A 22,477-nucleotide genomic window follows, 5' to 3' on the forward strand; every position below is an offset into this window, starting at 1 on the left:
AGATCAGGTTAAAATATTTTTGGTGAAAAGATGGTGAGCTTTAATAGGAAGGCTTCAATATTAATCCTGAGGGAGTTGGAGCTGAAAACCCTGAAGCAAGGACCTCAAATAATGACTTGAGAACTGTAGAAAGAGTGTTGCTTTAATGAGGACTATTAAATTACTCAGTAAAAAAAAATCAGGAAGAAAATTGGCTAATAAAAATCCTTGCCTTTACTGTATGTATACTAATGTTCTGAGAATGGGAAATAAACAGAATGAATTTGATATAGGAAGAAAAGTATGACATACATATAGATACGACAGAGATTTAGTGAATATCTTCCAACATATTGCAACTGAAGGATGCACTTTATATGCTGAAAAGAAAGGCAGGTAAAAGAACAAACAAAAATTATATGTTACATCCAGTTGTGGGATTCAAAATTTTTTATTACCGGTTCTGTGGGTGTGGCTTGATGGGTGTGGCATGGCTTGGTGGGCATGACAGGGGAGCAATACTGTACAATCTCCATTTACTCCCCACTCCAGGGAAAGGTTACTGCAAAATCCCCATTCCCTCCCAATCAGCTGGGACTTGGGAGGCAGAGAATAGATGAAGGAGGGGCCAGTCAGAGGTGGTATTTACTGGTTCTCCGAACCATTCAAAATTTCAGCTACTGGCTCTCCAGAACTGGTCAGAACTGCTGAATACCACCTCTGGTTATGTCAGAAAGATCTGCACCTTCTTAGAAAGCCAAGAGAATAAAGTTGGTAGAGAACATGTGGTTAAAATAGTCAGAGATTTGAGGGAATTTTTTGAGCCTGGGAATCTGGAGGGACATTTGCAGAACAATGTAGAACCAGAAGAGTTGGACCATCCATTTGTAAGCCAGCAGCAGCCTCTCCTCAAATTAAAAAAGAATGAGAAAAAAGTCTGAAGACATCAAGGACAGCCAGTCTTAATATATTAAAAGCAAGGCTTAAATAAGCATACATCTTTTTTTCAAGATTATTGATAACATCACATCAGAGCAAATGTAAAAGCAAATACAGGTAATCTTTGACTTACAATAGTTCATTTAAAGACTATTCAAAGTTACAACATCCCTAAAAAAGTGACTGACTTATGACTGTTTTTCATACGTTAGATGCAGTGTCCCCATGGTCATGTGATCAAAATTTGGATGCTTGGCAACTTACTCATATGTGTGTATGATGACTGCAGTGTCCCAGAGTCATGTGATCACCTTTTACGACCTTCTGACAAGCAAAATCATTGCGGAAGCCAGATTTACTTAACAACTGAAGTACTAACTTAACAACTGCTGTGATTCACTTAACAACTGTTGCAAGAAAGGTTGCAAAATGAGGCAAAATTCACTTAACAACTGTTTCATTTAGCAACAGTAATGTTGGGCTCAATTGTGGTCATAAGTCGAGGACCACCTGCATTTTATTTTTTTTCACAGTAGCTGACAGGTGAAGCCAGTAATACCCAGAGCTATTATTGGTATAGTTACCACAGTTTTCTCCTTTTCCTACAGTGTCATGAGATACTATGTCTTTAGATTTTAGTATAGAGTTCTGAAATGTTAAAGGGTTCACTGCTATTTTGATTGTTATGCATCTTTTGGTGAAAATGGCTCGTTTTCATACCACTGCATTGTTTTAGCATATGCTTTTCAGTACAGCGTATGTGTGCATCTTCAAGCCACCGCTAATTGATTCTGGGGGTTCCCTCCCTCTAGCTGCTGACATTAGCCTGGTAGTTTTTCATTTGAAACTGCGATCCTCGATGAAACTGTTCCTAGTATCCATTGTGCGCCATAGACTCTTTTCCAATTTGAAGGGAACATGTTGCAATGCTGGACACAGAAGGAGCAGACTAATTCCCTGGAAAGGGTTGAGGGGTTAGAAGCTGCTACTGATATTCATACACTGTATATCTTTAATACTACAGACTGCTGAGAGGAAGGATATCTACCTTAATCCCTATGATATCTAGAACCTTATTCCACTCTCTTGACATAAGATAAGAAGGGAGCCTTCCTCTCCTGGTTATGGGAAATGGAGACCCAATTTAGATTGTCTGATTACTCATTCTGGGATGGGAAGGGATCACTGTGGTTACGGAGGAGGAGGAGGAGGAGGAGGAGGAGGAGGAGGAGGAGGAGGAGGAGGAGGAGGAGGAGGAGGAGGAGGAGGAAGGCAGAGACTCGGGATAGGGAGAAAATTTCTGAATCTGGGAATGAGAAAGAACCTTTGGAAACAATGCAAAACAATAATAGACAGACAGTGTGTTCACACAGTATGTAATAAACATATAGGTAGCCCTCATTCAATCAAGAGAGCAAGAAAGGGGATTAAAGGCATCGTGAAAATGGAATAAGTGACAGATCCCCAGGGAATGGTACATTTAGTAGCCCAGAGAGGATGTTAAAAAAGTTAAATCTTTAAAATGATTTGTAGTTGGCAAAGGATGCTAAGAACTGCAAAAAGGATTCCATCAAAAATGTTCAAAACAAAAGAATGAAAAATAGGGAAGCTGACAAAAAGAGGAAATGTTGAATGGCCATCATTCTTATGTGAAAGTCATCCATATTATTGGTATTTAACTTTCACATCAGTTCTGCTATCATAGAACTGTGTTTAGAGATCTCTCCAACCATCTAAATTTATTCTATTTTTGTTCTGTTTAATTCCTGCCCTTTCTGATACAGAGGTACTCTGTCTTAGTGATTGATTGAATCTCATCCAACTATCTTTGTGACAGCAAGTTTGATATGAAGTGACATAGATGAACATCAATTATCCCACATGAAGTTAGCATGCGGTTTCATATAATTTCTGTATAGGAAATCTATCATACTTTAAGGATTTACACATTTATATTACAACTAAAAATAAATAATCAAAGCATTATTTCAAGTAAGTAATGAAAGTATTTTAAAATGGATTAAAGTTTGAAAAGATTGTCTCAACCTACAATTCTACACTGGATTTATATGATTTACAATGTAGTAATATACACATTTAATTGTAAATAAGTTTTATTTAATTTTATTTGAAGAATCATTTGTGGAATAGAGATAGGTAGGTAGGTAGGTAGGTAGGTAGGTAGGTAGGTAGGTAGGTAGGTAGGTAGATAGATAGACAGACAGACAGACAGACAGACAGACAGACGTGTGTGTGTGTGTGTGTGTGTGTGTGAGAGAGAGAGAGAGAGAGAGAGAGAGACAGACAGACAGACAGACATAATTGTGCTTTACATATAAAACTCCTAGTGCCTGATGGAGGCAGAATAGCTAAAACTACTTTATAATTACTTTTGAAGAAGGCACCATTCCAGGAATTTGGATACATTTATTCAGCTGACATGCAGGGGAACAATAATTTAGTTTGTTCATTCCCTCTGAATATATCCGATGAGATCATAACATCAGAAAGAAATCTGTCAAATCACTATCTTATTTTTAAAAAGCCTCTCAGACTTAACTCCAGTGTTTGCAGCCCCTTTATAGCTCTGTTTTCCTGGTAACAAGGCCAATCATGTTTTTATTGCTTGATGTTTCATGTTCATTCCCTTTATCAGCAAGTTCTTCTGGATCTGTGCTAATGTAGAAATATCCCATGATGGAGAAAATAACAAAGACGATAAAAAGGAGCATGGCAAAAAGGATAAATTCAGCCCACTGGGGAGAAAAAAGATTAAAAAAACATTACTTCCATTATTTATCTGATTTCAAGATTTATATCCTGCTCTTATTCTGATAATACAATGCAAACATATTCAGCTTCTGACACATTTGCCTGAACTTGTAAGTTGTATAGAAGGGGGAAGTCTGCCTACGAACTATCTGGGAGATTTAATCAGCATCTTGCTGTTTCCTGGTACTGGTGGCTCAGAACGTGATAATTTGGGTTGTGGGGAAACATACATGTATCCCTGGAATGATTATAATGAAATTCTGTACATATAGAACAATGCCTGTAGTATGTTGTTAGTAAACGATACTGTAATTAATTTTTTGCACTATAAAACAATCAAAAGTAATTTATCTGGGATTGCTGGTCAGAGTCCTCCTTTAAGTTCAAGCACTTTATACAGTCAAGCCTATATAACTTCAACAGTATAACTCCATTTTGCTGGGTTTTCATTGTGTCTCATCTCAACTCAACTCACAGGGTTGTTGCTGTTGTGGGGAAAATAAGAAGTGGAAGGTGTGTTGGATATGCTAGCCTCCTTGAATTATTTGTAAAATGGATGCAAACAAATAAACCAACTAAATAAATAATAAATAATGCAGATTATTTTCAGGATCAGAATATGCAATTCAAATGTGTAACTCCTTAAACTTTTTTTCCAAACTTGATTGCTGAGAATATTCCTTCATGCAGAACATTTAACATCATGACATGTCTTGGCAGGATAATCTGTCGAGCTCAATCCCTTTCCTTATCCTGTAAAATGAGTCCTTATTAACTTGTTTAGTTTTAGTAAATATTTTGTAGAACAAGTTGATGTGGTGAGGTTTATTTGATTCTGATGATGCTAGAGTTCTGACACAGTTCATTAACTTGGAGCTTAGCAGCATGGAAAATCTGACTAGAAGAACATTTCAGCATTTGCAGATTAATGCTAAAAGCAGATGATACACATATTTGAACATATGTGTCTATATGCTAGCCTACATTTTGAAAGAGTACCCCCTAAGCATCACCTCTCCAATGGCTGTACTAGAAACCCTTATTTTCCATCTCGCTCATTTTCATCTGATGCATATTAGCTATAAAGATTATTCCTGAAAGCAATTAAGGACCACTTGAACTAAGGAATTGTCCCAACACTGACATAAATTACTTTGCTCCTCTTTAGACAATAATTGACCCAAGATGGATGATCTGTATCTCAGATAACCTCAAGTGGTCATCAACCATCTTTTTAGAACTAATCTAGTCCCCTCTGATCACAATTATTAAAAACTGAAAGGGGCTTATTTAATGTAAATAAGCATAAGCAATAATATGCAAACAAGAGCTCGCCCACATATACACATTTCCTTCTCCCACTTTTTTTCTTTCAGCCTTCCTTTTCTGCACCATCCATAGCAGCCTTCTATCCTTCCTGCGCTGCCTTCCTTTTAAGTCATTTAGATACGATGCTTAAAAGGAAAGGAAAGGCCAACCATTTTATCAGTGGATGGGTTAAAGAAACAGAAAGGAAGGATGGAAGGAAGGAAGGAAGGAAGGAAGGAAGGAAGGAAGGAAAGAAGGAAGGAAGGAAGGAAGGAAGGGACTGTTTCACCAGTTCACCAGTAAACTGAGGAAAGAATAATTCACCATTTCTCTGGTTCAGCAATAAAATGGCTGAAGAGGGCAGTGACCAGAGAAGCAAACTATCAAGGCATTGCCTATAACAAATGAAGCATATCAAGTGGATTGTAGAGTATTGATTGTGCTTGCAGAGATTGAAAAACACTACTTTGACACAGAACATGAAAAGATTGGAATATTAAGACCAACACTGTTTACTCCTGCTTTATAAATTAAAATAAAAGTAAACTCTGATGTTGGGACAAGAAAGAGATTAGGATGAGCCTCAAGTATAAAATACTTTGCTGAATTTCATATTTTCCATATTCTGGAATACCTTAGCAAAATTGGCTGGAGGAATAGCTAGCAATGTTCTTAATATATAACCCCCATGTTTAACTGTTGATCTTATTAATAAAACTTATTAAACTGTGGGTTTGTTTAAATCATTATTCATTAAATAAGTGTAGAATTGGCTGGATTATCAGAACATGCTAAATTATAAATTGCAACAGCTAGGTTCACACAATACTCTGTATGAAAACCAAACAAACCACATTATGCTTTAAAATCCTGGGTGAACCAGGTAACTGACACAAATAATACAGATACCGTTATTTCACAATACTGTATATGATGATCATTGGAGCTGGCAAATTTAGGGGGGGAAATCATTTCGAATTCTGGAATGATCTTTATAGCGAGTAGGTTGATGTAACAGAACCTTGAAAGACTGCCAAAGCTTCTCAGCTCTACTTATATCTAGTGAATTAAGTGGAGTTTTGTGTTTTTTGCTGAAACCACTAAGGAATATTTTAGGACATGGTTTTGCTCCCTCCTCTGTTCCCCAGGTCTATGAAACGATCATCACATGATGATTGCTTTGCATCACACGTAACTCCCAAATGGTTAGGGTATGCCAGTGTTTCCCAAAGTGTGGTACGCGTACCCCCAGGGGTACGGGAAGAGTTTGGTGGGGGTACGGATGGATTCTTGAGAAATAAACATAAGGGGTGTACTTTAACATCATTCTGGTTACAAATGCAACATGTGTATCCGGTTTTAACAGAAAAAGTCCTGAAATACATCTTGCCTTTTCCAACTTCATATTTATGCGAAGTTGCTTTTTCTGCATTTGTAGACATTAAGTCGAAAAAAAGGAACAGACTATTGGACGTGGAACCGCATCTCAGATTAAAATTAACAACCAGGGAACCAAATTATGATAATCTGTCATCTCAACGTAAACAATTTCATCCTTCTCATTGAATCAAATAAATGTTCTTTATAATATAACTTTCGTTTATTTTGCGTATGTACCAAAAAAAGAAAAAATAAATATATTTTGATTTTTATTAAAGCATATGTTTTTTATGAGGGGTACTCAGTGTTACGAAAATTATAGAAGGGGTACACATATGTCAAAAGTTTGGGAAACACTGGGGTATGCTATTAAATAGGAGAAACAGTTTCAGGTGGGCAATAATAGTTTCTTTCACATGAAATCACATGAAACAATGTCAAAGATCAAGGATATTTTGGGGATAATTTAGGGCTGTTATATTTAGCCAACAAATATTCAGTTGAACACTAGACAGCAGCAAAGAGATATTTTAGCATTAGCTTTTCTGCTCTCGAGTGGTTTCCTGACTTTTGCATCCAGTTGTGGTAGCCATAACTAGAAATGCAAACGAGTTTAGCAGTTCTCATCAGACAATAGAATTTCATGCTGGGATGGCTGTCCCTTTCAAGGGTCGCATATATCCAGAAATGGGTGAAAATCTAGTGTGTATGGAGTGCTCACTCTGCAAAATGCTGAAAAATGATTGTATAAGAATCTGATTCTGCAATTTAGGAGAAATTTGATGGCCTTGACAAACATATAAATTGGCTCTTAGAAGTCTAGATCAATTTCTTCTCTTGTTTTTAGTTTCATGTATATGAAGTGTTCTTTTTTTAACCAATAAATGCCCATTATTACTGGTACGAGATGGGTGGATGGACAGTCAACCCTGGCCCAAGTTTTTTTTTAACTATGATTTTGTGAAAGTGGGTACAACTAAGTGGCACTAACAGCATCCTATTGTAACATCTGCATTGCTGCTTAATTAGTTAATTACTCATTTGTTCAATGGCCTTTCTCTCTCATCTGTGCAGGTTAATCACCCACAATTGTGATGCCTTTCTTCCTCTCAGTATAAGTTACTTACAAAGTTAATTCTGCATTTACGACGTATCTTGGAAGTCAAGTGTCTTCATCATGCTTTTTAGTGTAGACAATCAGTCTTTCTGCCTGGCAATTTTAATTTGGTTATCCTTGTAAGAATTTGATTTCCATTGTGTGCACTTCTACTATTACCTGCCTATGTTCTAGAATACTGATTTGACAGTTACGTGGATGTGTGCATGCACTATATCAATGTTAACTCTGTTCTTACCAACTCAATGCCCCAGTTTTATAGTACAGTAGTCCTGTGACAAACATGGATAGGGTCCTACGAAAGGCAAAACACATTAATCTGTGATTAATTTAGCTATGGCTCATTCAGTTGATCCATATGCTTGGGTTCACACAACATATTAAACAGTTAATCTCATGAGTTGGTTTTATGTAACATGTACATCTAAAATATGGTTGGCTAATTTGCAACTCAGTGTGTTTTATGAGAATCTTGGTAAAATAGCCAAAGTGTTTGCGCCTGTATTTTAAGATGGAGTGAAGGAAGAGATGCTTGGGCAAGGGAATCTTTTTCATTCCTTGTAACACAGTCACAAAAATAAGGAACTTCGTTTGACATGTTGGCTATCCCTCTTGAAATAATCAAGCTAGTGAGTATAACATGTATCAGTTTGTAGGAAAGGTAGGAAGACTCTGGATACTGATGAAATGCATTGTTGAAAAGGACATGAAGGAACAATGAAGTGTATCAATGTAACTGTGGATCTGAGGGAAATGGATTAACATCTTTGTTCAGTTATGAAACTCACTAAGTGATCTTGGGTCAACCTCCTGGCCTACTCGTATTTCCTGTTGCAAGAGAGAAAATGTGATAAATGTATTTCTGTATTTCAAGGAATTGAGTAATATATGCTAGCCATACCTGTACCAGAGGTGCAGATTGGGCAACAATGAGCACAATAATATTTCCAAAGGCCACAGTTAACAACCATCCAGCTTGCAGCACAGATTTCATACTAACAGGAGCCTGAAAAGGAGAAGGCATAAAACATTCTTAATTTTTTGGAAAATTGATGTTCAATATTCCCATTCAGTACTACCCTGGGACTAGCCCACCTCCTTTGTCAAAGAGGAACACATTGTGGTTCTGAGCCTGTGGCCCTTTCAGCATTCAATAATTCCTGCAGTCAAATATACCAGTGGATTCAGTGGGGGAACAATTGCCATTCTGGAACATTGTTAGCTGATCTGTTCATACTAACCAGGAGAATGATGGCTCACTTATACAGCATATCCTTGAACATCACTGTTTGGTGCTACACTTATTGAGGGATGAAGATATGTGGGTAAATTCATTTCAAATCATTATCAGAATATGGCAACCTGAGAAGATGGGGATTTTGGGACTCAAAATATTGTTTCTCTCTCCTCTGTTCACCTAAGCAGTATTCCCCTACTTATGTCCAATGAGGATTCTCTTTATAATTTCATAGGAATTGGAACAAAAGTCTTTGAAAATACGTGAAATTTAAAAAAAAATCCTAGAATTGGGGAAATCTCATATAGTCTCTGAATCAATGTTTCATCTTGCTTTTTCATTGTCCCAGGGTAAAACTGGATGTCTAAGATAAATAAAGTACATCAAAACAGGCCCATATTTTGGCTTAGCTATCCCAGCACTATTCAGACTAACAGCAGCTTTCAGGGGTCTCATGCGGAGTTGGTTTGTTTCTCTCATCTCCTGACTCATTTTTAAAATGGTTGGAGATACCTGGATCAAATATGGGATAGGTAAAGCTTTTACTCTGCCCCTGCCTCTTTTCCCCTGACATCTGTGCAAACTGATCCACAAGTATGTCAGCACAATGAAACATTGTGACTAAGGGAACATTTGAGAGAAAGAGCACATGGCCCAACAAAAACCTGCTCCCAATTATCTTTCCTGCCATGTGGTTATAAGCCTTGCATATTACTAAATTTTTAAGTTGAAAGGATTAGTGAGGATTACTTAGCATAACACAGATTAGTTTTTCCAATTGTGTAATAAATGGTAAATCATCTATTGTGACAGTTGCTAATATTTCTCCTGATTCCTGGAGATACAAGGTTATCCCAAGAGGCCATTGTTCCTATTGGACTTGAAATTTCCATCTGTTTGACCTCATTTATACTTCAGAATATAATTTGCCATTTTTGAACCAGATCTTGGTTTATTTATTCAAATGTTCATCTTTTATGATCTGTAGAAATAATATCACCTCCTCCTCTTCTTTTTTAAACAATACCTTATTTGGATATCAAACTGAGCACCAGCAAATTACCATGTTTGCACACAATTAATGCTGCTTTATAAAGCCACTCCTCACTGGTAAGTTTGTCATTCAGAAAAATAGTGCTTAAGCAATCCACATGACTGAGAGAGATGCTGCAAAGATCACCTCATCTCATTCAGATCAAGTTTTCTTGTGCAGTCATGCCAATATTACTTTTACTCCAGCATGCTTTTTTGTCAGTCATAAAAAATTCGGGCTTAAGCACATTTACACCCATTTGGGTGCAGAAAATTAGACAGAAAATTATTTTTTGCAACTGTTTATTACCATTTATTACCTTTGTATCCACAAATGGTCGCTAACTGAAGTAGTTACTAAATGGCTGTATTGTGTATTGTGGCTATATTGTGCTTAGGGGCAAGATAAATTGAAAGGATAGCCCTGAGAAAAAAAAATAACTAAGAGGACTAGAAAAAAGATAAAGTGAATATTGGCAGAAGTCTAGCTGGAAGAAAATGAAGGCCTAAACTGTAACATCTAAGAAAAAATCTACTCTATTAAAAAGAAACACAGATACGTAATGTGGGCAAGCAAGCTAATTAAACCTGCCCTGAGTTATTTAAATGGAGCAATGGATGCGATATGGAAGATGAGAGTATTGTAAAGCAACTCACTTTCTCGGGGCAAATTAGAATAGAATAGAATAGAATAGAATAGAATAGAATAGGCTGGAAAGAACACTGGAAGTCTTTCAGATAAGTGGCTGTCTAGACTCTTAAAAACATGCAGTGATGGAGCACGATTTCTGGAAGCAAGCTGTTCCGCTGGTTAATTGTATTCCCTGTTAGGAAGTTTCTCCTTAATTCCAGGTTGCTTCTCTCATTGATTAGTTTTTAACCATTGTTTCTTGTCCTGCCCTCTGGTGCTTTGGAGAATAATTTGACCCCCTCTTCTTTGTGGCAGCCCCTCAAATACTGGAATATTGCTGTCATGTCACCCTTATTTCTTCTTTTCTTTAGACTAGCCAGAGTCCAAACCTGCAGCCATTCTTCAGTGTCCCTCACATGCCTTCCACAGAATAAGTTCCATCATGGCCAGGTTTGATAATGCAAGTAAGTCCAGGCACCTTCTTACTTTTGTGTACCGGCAGTATATTCTGGGAGAATATTTGGTCTTTTAATGTATTCATTTGTTTGTTTTTACAGGAAAAAATTGTAAATCTGCAAAGTTGGTAACCCCAGAACTGGGAAAAAGTGTCCCACTCTTGTCCTTTTTTAATCTCATTTCACCAGCATCCTAGTGTTGCGTCACAGGATGAGAAATAGCAATAGCACTTATATACTGCTTCACAGTGCTTTACAGACCTCTCTAAGCGGTTTACAGAGTCAGCATATTGCCCTCAACAATCATTTTACCAACCTCAGAAGGATGGAAGGCTGAATCAACCTTGAGCCTGGTGAGATTCGAACTGCCAAATTTCAGGTAGCTGGCAGGCAGCAGAAGTAATCTGTAGTACTACATTCTAACCACTGCAGGATTTTAGCTCTTAAATTAAATAAAAAAGAATCAGAGAGGATGCCTAGAAAAGTCCTAATTTGCAGGACATCTCTGAAAATTCATCTCAAAACTAAGAGAGTTACAGTAATTTTCTAGAAAGTAATTCAAATTACCTGTTTTGAAAGGTGGGAATTATTTTAACCCCAACTAGCCATTCAGTTGTTTAGACTAAAAATAAATTGCAGATAGGCTTAGGTGGTGCTTCCACAATACATTTAACATGGTTAAGTATATTGAATGAATAGGACCAATTTCTAACCTCGGGGGTCACAACTGTGTTTTATGAAATGTTTTTCATATATACAATTAACTTCAAATCCTTTGTTTTTAGAAGTATGAAATAAATATCATTTTTAGCATTAAATTCGTTGGAGGTATCCTTAGAGCATGTAACATGCCATACTAGTTATAATTAAGCATCTCCAGTTGCGCTGATGAAGACATCAGCAAAAAGCAGATTGATTGACTGCTTCCTCCACCCCATAAGATGCTGGCAGAGTCACCAGATGGCTGGCCCAGGGATTCTCTGCCCCAACCTTCAATAAGAGCGACACATCTGATGAGGGCAGTCTTGTTCACAGAAAGAATATTGGACAGAGACGTGAGCATTATGATTCCTAGATCAGTGCTTCTTATTCTTGGCAGTTATAAAGGCGACTGGGGAATTCTGGGAGTTGAAGTCCACTCAGCTTCAAGTTGCTAAAGTTGAGAAACACTGCCCTAAGCCATAATCTCAGGCATACTTATATACTGATTACCAAGATTAAATGGGGTCTGGACTGAGGTGCAAACTGCACTGACCTTGCCATTTAATCTCTTTGGATTTGGTTTTGGCAGATAACCTTTTGCAACCTTCCATCTTGGCCTCTTATTTACTAAGGACTATTATTTATTCAGGATGTCTTCCTTGTATGAAGTCCTAAGAACTGTACCTGGGAGTAAGAAAAAGCAAGGCCTGTAATGGAGAACATCACTTCCCCAGCTGATATTAACAGATACTGTGGAATCTGCCATGAAATATGGACATTGTTAGCTGGAATATCTTCTATCTTCCATGCTTGGAGTGTCTCTGTAGAAGTCTGATTGGGAGGAAAAATAGACATGTTGGTGATGGATTAGCAAGTCCAAGTTAATGCAGAAGTTAGAATACAATGGGGAAAAGCTTTCATTCTTAAAATTATAGCAGGGCTGTCCTCTTGGGCCCATTTAAGAATTATGAACTTACTGATTGGACTGAAATAAAGTCATTATTTCAAATGTCAATAAAGCATTAGCAAACTCCATTTTTACTGGCAAAATGTGGCCCTGTTTATGAGATGTCCTTAATCACCATATAGGGAGAGACAACAAGGTTTCTCTTAAAAGCTAAATAGGTGAACAGTAATTACATTACTCATTGGGCTATGGAAAAATGTCAGGAATCTTTCAAAGAAATTTGGAGCTGGCAAAAAGATTGGTCCTTTGAAGTAACACTTCTAATCATTCACATTCTATGGGTTATCCAAACTGCTACACCATTATGCATCATTCTGCTTCCTTGTGCATACTTCATAAAGTACAATAGATCTACAGCTGAGTGCAATTAATTATAGCAGGCAGCTTTGGACAAATCAGTGATCTTGTAAATGATAAGAATAGATATATAATGAATGAAATATTACCAAGAGAAAATTAAAATGGGCCAAATCGGATAGCATCAGTGGCAGTGTTTTACCATCCTGAGATATGCTAATGAACTCTTGGTTAATCACAGTCTTGTAATCTAGATTCCCTTTTCCTCTGGGTTGTAATGCAGATAACTTTACAAAAGTAATATGCAATTACTTAAAAGTTCTTAAATTTTTGCCCAATGCAGAATATGATATTTGCAGGTAAAGTTGTTTCAATATCTAACACAAATAGTTACTATGAATGAATAATGAACACACCAGAATAGGATACGTTTTCTCTCAGATGTCCCTATTATCCTTTATCATTGATAGAAGTTAGAATCCAACAACCTTTTATAGGTCACATGTGTATAATATGTGTTCCCACTGCAGCTTCTGTAAAGTATTAGAAATCTAATGCCCAACAAGGGAACAATTTCTGTATGAAATATCTAATTTTTGCAATTTGAGAGTTCTACTTCTCTATATGAAAGACAAGCTTTTAGAGCTTCAGAGCTTAGGGGAAATAAAAGTGAGTGAATTGAGTTTATTGGAGAAGGCGTTCTTTATAGAAAGTGTATAGAGAAATATTTCTCCCTCTTGCATAATACTAGCTTTCAGAAACCTGAAGTGAAATTGATTGACAGGAGAATCCAGCCAGTCAAAAAATATGTCTTCATTCAATTGATGCCCCAAGGCTGTATTGATCGTCATTTGGCTTAGGTTTCTTTAGCTGATTCAATAATGTTTTCCTTGATGCTCTTGTTAGATACAAATTCCACTGAACCCCAAGGTCATTTTTCAAAGTACGGATAGTCTTCATATCAAGACTTTTCTTCAAGACTTTCTTTTAAATTTTGATTAATTTCAATAGGGGGTTAATCAGTAGATTTACTTAGGAATCCAACAATAAGCTATCAACAATAGACCGCAGGGCTTGGTTCAAGTCTACTCGGAATATCTAAATAGCAATATTTAGCTGCTGCTTCTTGTGCCATATTCGTCATCGGGACATTGGTAAATCATGTTGATGAGCTTATTTTTATCAACAGCCGAATGAAAAGTGCTGCTAAGTTTTGTCCAAACCAGTCCCTTAGATTTGAAGTCATGATGTTCTTCTTCTGCCTGGATCTCATTTGTCTTCGATCTTTCCCTGGAGGAATAAGTGAAGGATGCCATATTTTTCCGGGTGTTGCTCACCTGTCCAAAATATTATAACTTTCACTTTTTAATTGTTTGATTATTTGCCTTGGCTTTCTCAAGTGGCGTGTTAGATGTAACATCTGACAATCCTGATTTTCAATCTTAGGCTTAAGTTGTGGCTGCAGAAGACCTTTTTCATTTTGAAGAATGCTGTTTGTGCTTTTCTCTATCCTTCTCTTTATTTCAGTGTTCATGTCCCAACTTTCATGTAAATTAGAACCGAGGGTAGGTGATCCTTTCCAATTTTTTTCTAGTGGAATTCCTTCCAAAGTTATCGGTGGTAAATTAATGGGTTCTTGCTGACCACCATGAGCTTGGTTTTTGAGGTATTAAGCTTCAAGCCGTAGATATTTGTGTGACTCTGTTGAGAGGATCTGAAGGTCTTCATGCTTACTGGCAAGCAGAACTGTATCATCAGCATATCTTAAATTGTTGATCTGAACAACCCGTTTACTTTGATTCCAGCATCGAGGTTTCCAGTGCTTCATTGAAGATTAACTCAGAGTAGATATTGAACAACAGCGGAGACAGAATATCCTTAACACACACACACACACACACACACACACACACACACACACCTAAGCCATTGTGCTTCAATCCTGAGTGTATAGTCTTCATATAGAATGTCAGATTGCCTAATTTTATACATGATTTTGGTGGTTGCTTCTGTGGTCTTGGCAAACATTTATTGAAATAAAAGGTTCTGTTCGCCAAACCTCAATAGTAAATTCTATCAATAATGAATAAGTGTGCAAATAAATCACCGGGGCTGATTTTCAACTTAGAAGATGAGATTGACCAGACTCGAATTCTCTTCTGAGAAGTTGGAAGCAGTTTAGAAGGCTTTAGAGGACAAATAATAAAACATCAAATATTATTAAAAAATATAGACAGAAGACAATCTTTGTCAGGCCTACAAGATTTCGAGGAGGAAGTTTAATTTTTGCCAAGTAGCCTTTGCTCACCTTTCCCTTTTTTATAGTCATCTGTTTGAAGTCAGAATTGAGTTTTCTATTAAAAGAAAGACACTATTATATCTAGCCACCCATGTGTTTATCCAGTCATCTGTTCATCAAGCTGTTTATTTTTCCATAAACTGAAAGGTTTGTAACTCAATCTAGAGCATATTTATCCAGAAAATAATCCTCCTGTGCTGTGCTCAGTGGGTTTTGATCCCAGATAGATAAAGGATCATAGCCTCAGTATCCCATTCCTTTTTCTAGTCCACATTATTCAGTTCAATCAACAAAGCAACTAAATGAATAAAAATGAATACCTTCCCTATTAATGGCAGGGAAAGTTTAGGCATCATGTAAATAAATTGATATTGTTCATGGTTGCTGCCAACTTTGGAAAGGTCCTGTTCAAGCTATCATCCAGGCCTTCCCAATGCTTGCTGTGGGGCCCATCCATTTGATCTTACAATGACACAGCACAAGAGGCAGAAATTGTCAGACGTCCAATGATGAAAACGAAAAATGAAGGCAAAGCAATGCAGTAATGAATTTTCTCAGAATATTCTGAACATAACAGTGGGAGTGATCATTGTGATTTCTCTTGAGAGTGTTGAGCCATAAAATGAAATATTTAAAACAATAAGGCTGGAGCCAATGAATCTATACATTTGCTCATCTATGACAGATGATCTACTCGAACTGCATTTGATGCATTCTCAAGAAAATGTCCTTAGAATTTTATCCAAACTTTTAATGATGACAACAGGAGAATTATATGTATATTGCCTGTTTCATTCTGATTTCTGTGGGATTTAGAAGTTCCTAACTTTTGGTATATCAATTGTTGTATTGACGTAAAAATCTTTGGATAATGCTTGTAATATGAAGGTCTCATTTGTTTGCAGCCTAATCTTATCCCTATGGGTTTTTTTTGGGAGAAAACAAAATAGATTTATTTCAGTAGCTGACTCAATAGAAATAGAAAAGGCATATATTCAAAAGACAACTTACTTGTGTTAGGACAACTGTGTATGAAGCTCCAAAATCTAGAAGGCCAAGCTTCAGGGCAGATATTTCTGCTCTCATTTGGAAATTTGCATTGTTGTACCTAATATAGAAAGGAAAAACAGTAGTTCCTGGTTAGCTTCTCCTAGGCAGAGCCATTAAAAATATCTTTAAGATGATGGGGAACAATGAATAATTGTTCAGTCTATAGTAAGTATGTACAAATTTCTTAGGAACCAGGTTATCGATCAAAATCTATTTTACACTGTACTCTAAATTGCCATTATTGTTTAACTATTTATTTCCTGGGATCCCAGTGACATAAAATTTGCAATTTGCAATTTTAATAGATTTGTATGCCGCCCAATCCCGAAGGACTCCAGGCGGCTTATATAAAAGCAATTAAAATATTAAAAAGATTAAAAACATAAAAATCCTCTATTTTCTAGTGTTATTCCAGCCCACTGGCTAGTCTGCATACTGTATGGGACTGAAAGAAATTTTAATTGAACTTTGGAAGAGTAACAGGTCCCCTATCAATGTAGCAGAGTCTTCAGCATCTGGGTAGGTACATCAGTCACATATTCTCTCAGAAAAAGGAACAGAATCAGTGGTAGGTTACGACCGGTGGTGGGTTACGACCATACCGGTGCCTGCCAGAGCACCAGGTACCATTCTGGTACAGTGCTCCAGAGGCCCACACGCCCGCTTGTGCTGCTTACCAGTATTTGAAATTTTTGGGGCTTCTGTGCATGCGCATGGAGCATACACCGTCTGCCCGACACTCCACCGAACAGCTGGAGCATCGCAGAGGTGTTGTGGAGCTTTGCGGAGGGTAAGTATGCATGCACATGTGCGCGCGCGCTGCACACATTCAAGTGGTGGACATCCGGGCCCATTGCACCATATCAGTTGCAATGGGATCCGGAACCCACCACTGAACAGAATGTAGTTCATTGTTCTGCAAGGAAGTGGTCCTAGGTTCAGATAGAGAGCTTTCTGGTTAGTAGACCTAAATGGAGAGCAACAATGATAAATATTTGTGTTTGTTTGTTTATTGGATTTATAAATGACACTGGGCAACAGTTTTGAAGGACAATTGTAGCCTCTGCTGATATACTTTGTTTAGCAAACATCTGTGCATCTCTCCTAATGCTTCTCCCAGCACAATCTCTCTTGTTTTCCCTTTTCAGCTATAGAATGATATAATGACAAACATAATCAGCTAGAAAATCTAGCCCTGTATCTTCCTGCAAAGAATAGAATACCCTACATCCTTTCCTGTACAGCCTAAACTTTTTCTTTTGATAGGGCAAATAGAAGCAGTAAATTGTAGCCTAAAGTCTCTCCCCCCATCCTCCCCGCCCAGTCTTCATAATCTTTACCACTTGTGAATGAAAGACTAAATTATGTAAAACAGTTGACATATTGGAGGAAATCATGTGAGGAAAAAATGATTCTAAATGAGACATGAAACTGCTGTTTTATTTGGAGGGCAGAACATTTATCTAATACAGTGTACCTGGACAGTGCTGACTTATTAGAGATTATTGTGTATTATTGAATAATTCTTTTAAATGAATATGTGTGGGGCTGAACTTATGAGGGTCTCTTCCTGTCCTTTCTAACCATGCTGAATACTTTTGTGCAATGTAAGTGGTGGATATTCCATGTATCCATTGTTGATTAAGGAAGCCTATATATATATAATATATCTATAATTAGATTTTACAACCGGTAAGCCCCAATTATGGGAGGAAGCTAACTGCTTCCATCATCTGTCAATCGGCTCGTCACAAGAGTCCATCACGACAGAAACCCAATATTTTTTACTGTTGCCTTGTTATATTTGTGTTTGTTTATTTGTGCTGATAAATAAATAAAGGGAGACTAGTATAGATCTATTTCAAGCTATTAGCTCTCATCAGCTAGCCATACCCTTACGGGGATTTGAACCTGGGCTATATTACATACTAGGCAGACTTCTTAGCCATTAGGCCACAGGCTCTTACCTTATCAGCGAAGCCAGGTGAAAGGTATCTATTAAAGGTATCTAAAAAAAAAAAATCTAATAGAACCTTTCACCTGGCTTCACTGAGAAACGGATAAGAGCCTGTGGCTCTATGTTTTCTGAGGTTTTCGCGGGTGTTAGTATGTAGGTCTCTAGTGTTCGGGTTTTCTCCCGCGTAGAATTGGAGATGTCTTGGCGACGTTTCGACGAAGTCACATTCGTCGAAACGTCGCCAAGACATCTCCAATTCTACGCGGGAGAAAACCCGAACAACTAGAGATACTTATATATATTTGTGTGTCTGTGTGTGTGTCTGTGTGTGTGTATAAATACACACACACACACACACATATTCAGTGAGCTTCTGTAGTTGAGGATGGACTTGAACCTGGATGTCCTAAGGAAATTATGAGGTATAGGGTCCCTATCTATCTCACATGCCAGGATTAGGGTGGGGGATACCAGGGAAAAGTATCCTCCTGGAAGATAGATGGTTACTATCTATCTTGAGTAATAACTAGCAAGCAATTTACTAAGTAGGAAAAAGGGTCCGATGCATAAAAACAAGAGGACTTTTGGGAAATGATGTTTGAGACTTCCCATTATCCACCCAATTATTTTATCTTTACCCAGCATTTATCAAGGTCAATGCACAAGTAAAATAAGACTATGCCTTGGTGGAGCAAGACCTATTACATGTACAGCTTCTCCCAGGACTCTTTTCCCTAGCCATTCATTCATTATAAAAATGAGTCTGAATTAAATAGATATGGTCAGACAGAACCAAAATAATTTTTCTAGTGTGAAGCAAATGGAGGATCATAAGCAAATAATCAAGGCTCACTGCTCTGTTTTTTGAGACATAAATACTGGAGGAGTTCTCCTTCAAAAGTGACACACTTCTGCAGGCAAAGAAATACACTCATATTTATACATTTCAGAAAGGAAATAATGCATGCATAGTAATAACGTAATAGATATCAGGTTACTTCCTGTCCTTCTGTTATCTACAAAGAACATGGTCTTAGATAGAAAAAAATAATTTGCATATAGAGATGCAATGGGAATGTTCTAATAAAAAATTACAAGGAATCACTGTAAATTAGATTTTGCAAGGCCACATTATTTCTGTCTTAACTGTTCCATTCATCTGAAAATTGATCTCTCTCTGTCTCTCTGTCTCTGTCTCTGTCTCTCCTCTCTCTGTCTCTGTCTCTCTCTGTCTCTGTCTCTCTCTCTCTCACACACACACACACAAACACACAACACACACACACACACAGACACAAGCAGGAATAGGCAACCTGGGCTTCATGCAGGCCTTGGGTGAAATTAAAATTTTTCTGCAAGCAGTTAGACTTGTAGTAAGAACTATCTGTCCCTTTCCTACAGCATGATATTTGGGATATAGAAAAAAGGAAAGAAGGATGTCATCTCTTTTTCAGACAAGAAACCAAAACCATGAGTACTAATGCCACCTTTTGTAAGGTTATAGTAACAGAATCTGCAAAGCCTGAAAGAACCTCTTCTCTCATGTGCCTTTACTTTCCAGACAACTAAGGAATGTTCCTTTGGAGATACTAGCTTCACCTCCATCCTCCTTTGGATTCATTCCTTTGGATTTCATTTCTCAGATTGATGTCTAGGCTGCTGACTTTCCTCCAGTCCTCAAGGAATTATTCCCACAAACTTTTACTTTGCTTGAACTTAAGGTGACCAGATTTTCAGATTGGTAAAGAGGGACACCTTTGACGGGGGGGGGGGGGGGGGGGCTTGATTTAAAATTTTTATTTTGTCAAAGGTCACCCCAGGACACTAAACAGCATAAATATGAATCTATTGCCAAAATTTGATCACGTGACCATGAGGATGCTGCAACAGTCACTAAGTGTGAAAAATGGTCATCAGTCACTTTTTTCAATGCCATTGTAACTTTGGTCACTAAATGTTTTCCCCCTCCTCGAGACACTCACTTCTTCCTTCATTCCTCTTGCTATATCTTCACCTATCCGTCTTTGCTCTTTCCCTCTCTTCCTTCCTTCTCCTTCCATCTCTCTTCTTTCCTCATCACTCCCTTCTCCTTTTCTCTCCTTCCTCCTTCCATTCTTTCAGCTTCATTTCTTTTGCCTATCTACCTTCTCTGCTTTCTGCTCTTTCCATTTCTCTCCTCTTCGTTCTGTTCCTTCTCCTTCCATCCTTTCACCTTCCCTCCTCCTATTTCTTCCTTCTTCCTTCCTTCTGCCTATCTACCTTCACCTTCTTGTCTTTCTGCTCTTTCCCTGTCTTGTTTCCCTAAAATCTTGTGGCTCATCTTAACTCAAAGTGTTCTCTCTTCCTTCAGCCCATTTTCTTTTCTTTTTTAAGTTTACAAAGTAATTTTCACCAATTCAGTGGAAAAAAGAAAACAGACAGCCCTCTGCCTCAATACACACATTCAATAGAGAGAGTTCCCTAAGGATGGGCTCTCCAGCACAAGTCCCAAAGCTTGGAAGAGTAAACCTCTGGTTCCAGTGAATGATACAGATTGTATTCAGGCAGTTCTCTGTTCCAAAAAAATAATAATCTTGCAAGGGCCAGCTTTAAAACATCCCCACCCCTAATTGAGATACACTGGACAAAGTCTCTTAAGAATGGGGGGGTGTGTGAAGGAGAGAGAGAAAGGAAGAGTGAGAGTGATTGTGAGTGGTGTGTGTATGTGAGACAGAGAATGACTGAGTGTGTTTGTGTGTGAGAGAGAGAAAGGAAGTTGACAGTGAGTGGGGTGTTTGTGTGTGTGAAAGAGAGTATGATTGAGTGTGTGTTTGTGTGTGTGAGAGAGAGAGGGAGGAATCCCTGCCCTGAAAAGGGAGCATCCTCCGAAGAGAGCAAACAAGCCCTTTGCGGGCAGGAGGCGGTGAGCGCTGCTTCCCCAAGGAAGCTGCGCGCTTATCTTGCAACAGCGGGAAGCTCTGCCGCCTGTCCGGCCGGTTACCAAAATTTAGACGGCTGCCGCAAGCGAGGACGGGCCCGCTGTCTTAAGTAAGGGCGAGAACCGGGCTCGGCCCTGCGCAGCTCTGAAGACAGTTTGCGAGCCAAGTCTTTCCTTAGAGGATATCCTGCAAGAGCCGCTCGGCGAGAGATCTGCTTAGGTGGCTGGATCCAGGGTGAACGGGAGGCTGGGGTGGGCATGGAGGTGCGAGCGGAGTGCGGAGAAGAGCAGCGCCAACGTCACCTTCGCTCTTCTCCCGCCTTTCCCTCCCATTGGCTGCCAGCTGGAGGAGGTGGAACCGGGGCGCGGGCAGAGAAAGGAGGCTGGGCAAAGCCCCGGACAGCGAGGGATCTGCTTAGGTGGCTGGATCCGGGGTGAACGGGAGGCTGGGGTGGGCACGGAGGAGCGAGCGGAGGGTGGAGAAGAGCAGCGCCATCGTCGCCTTTGCTCTTCTCCCGCCTTTCCCTCCCGTTGGCCGCCAGCCGGAGGAGGTGGAACCGGGGCAGGGGCACAGAAAGGAGGCTGGGAAAGCCACCCCGGACGGCTTTCTCGCACACAGGACGGGCGCAACCTGGGAGACACAGGGAAAGGCGCCTGCTTGCCAGTCCGCCCACCCCTTGGGTTCTGGGCACAGCCTCCTTAGCACCTTCCCTGCGCCCTGCGGAGTTTCTCGCACACAGGATGGGCGCGACCTGGGAGACACAGGGAAAACTCCGCAGGGTGTGAAGGAAGCAGCGCGGCAGCGGCGGAGCTGGGAAGGTGCTGCCCCCGGAGCCCAAGGGTGAGCGGGCTGGCACGCGCTGGCGAGCAGGCGCCTTCTCGCACACAGGGAAGGGGAGGAGGGCGGCGGCAGCTGTTTCACTAACCCCGCGCAGGTTACTAAAGGCCCTCAGCAGCAGCAGCCGACGACGACGACGACCTCACGCGACGGTCCTTGGGGGTGCTGCGGAAGCCCTGCCAAAGCGCCCCTTTCCCAGCTCGGAGGGGATGAGCAGCGAGTGGAGCCTCGTTTAAAACAATGGCCGTGGCCGCTTGTTCGCTTCGCTGCTCTTGCGTGGAGGTCTGAGGAGGCAGAGGGGTGGGAGGGGCACAAAGGAACCAGCATGGCGGCACTTGGCGAGCGGGCACCTTTCTCGCACACAGGGAAGGGGAGGAGGGCGGCTGGGCTGTTTCACTAACCCCGCGCAGGTTACTAATTCCCGGTTTACTCACCAGTGAAGCAGCAAAACAAAGCAAACAGCCGCAAAGGCGAAATGAAATGGAGACTCCTGCGACTCATGCGGCGTGCTAAGCGGACTCCAGCCAATCAGTGAGCTGGCTGGGATGGAAAACTTTAAGCATGCCGTGTTTTCCATCCCAGCCAGCTCACTGATTGGCT

The 22,477-nt window shown here is 39.4% G+C and overlaps 1 protein-coding gene across 1 annotated transcript in view; it reads right to left on the reverse strand.

The window, feature by feature from the left end:
• Nucleotides 1-3,330: 3,330 nt before the first annotated feature.
• Nucleotides 3,331-22,477, reverse strand: part of SLC15A2 (solute carrier family 15 member 2) — a 124,299-nt gene continuing 105,152 nt past the window's right edge. The window contains 4 exon segments of the mRNA XM_032216114.1: nt 3,331-3,674; nt 8,397-8,501; nt 12,237-12,383; nt 16,127-16,223. Of these exon segments, the coding sequence (XP_032072005.1) occupies nt 3,498-3,674; nt 8,397-8,501; nt 12,237-12,383; nt 16,127-16,223 (526 nt within the window). The 3' untranslated portion in view covers nt 3,331-3,497.

This window comes from Thamnophis elegans, chromosome 1, assembly GCF_009769535.1.
Source record: "Thamnophis elegans isolate rThaEle1 chromosome 1, rThaEle1.pri, whole genome shotgun sequence".
Lineage (NCBI taxonomy): Eukaryota > Metazoa > Chordata > Lepidosauria > Squamata > Colubridae > Thamnophis > Thamnophis elegans.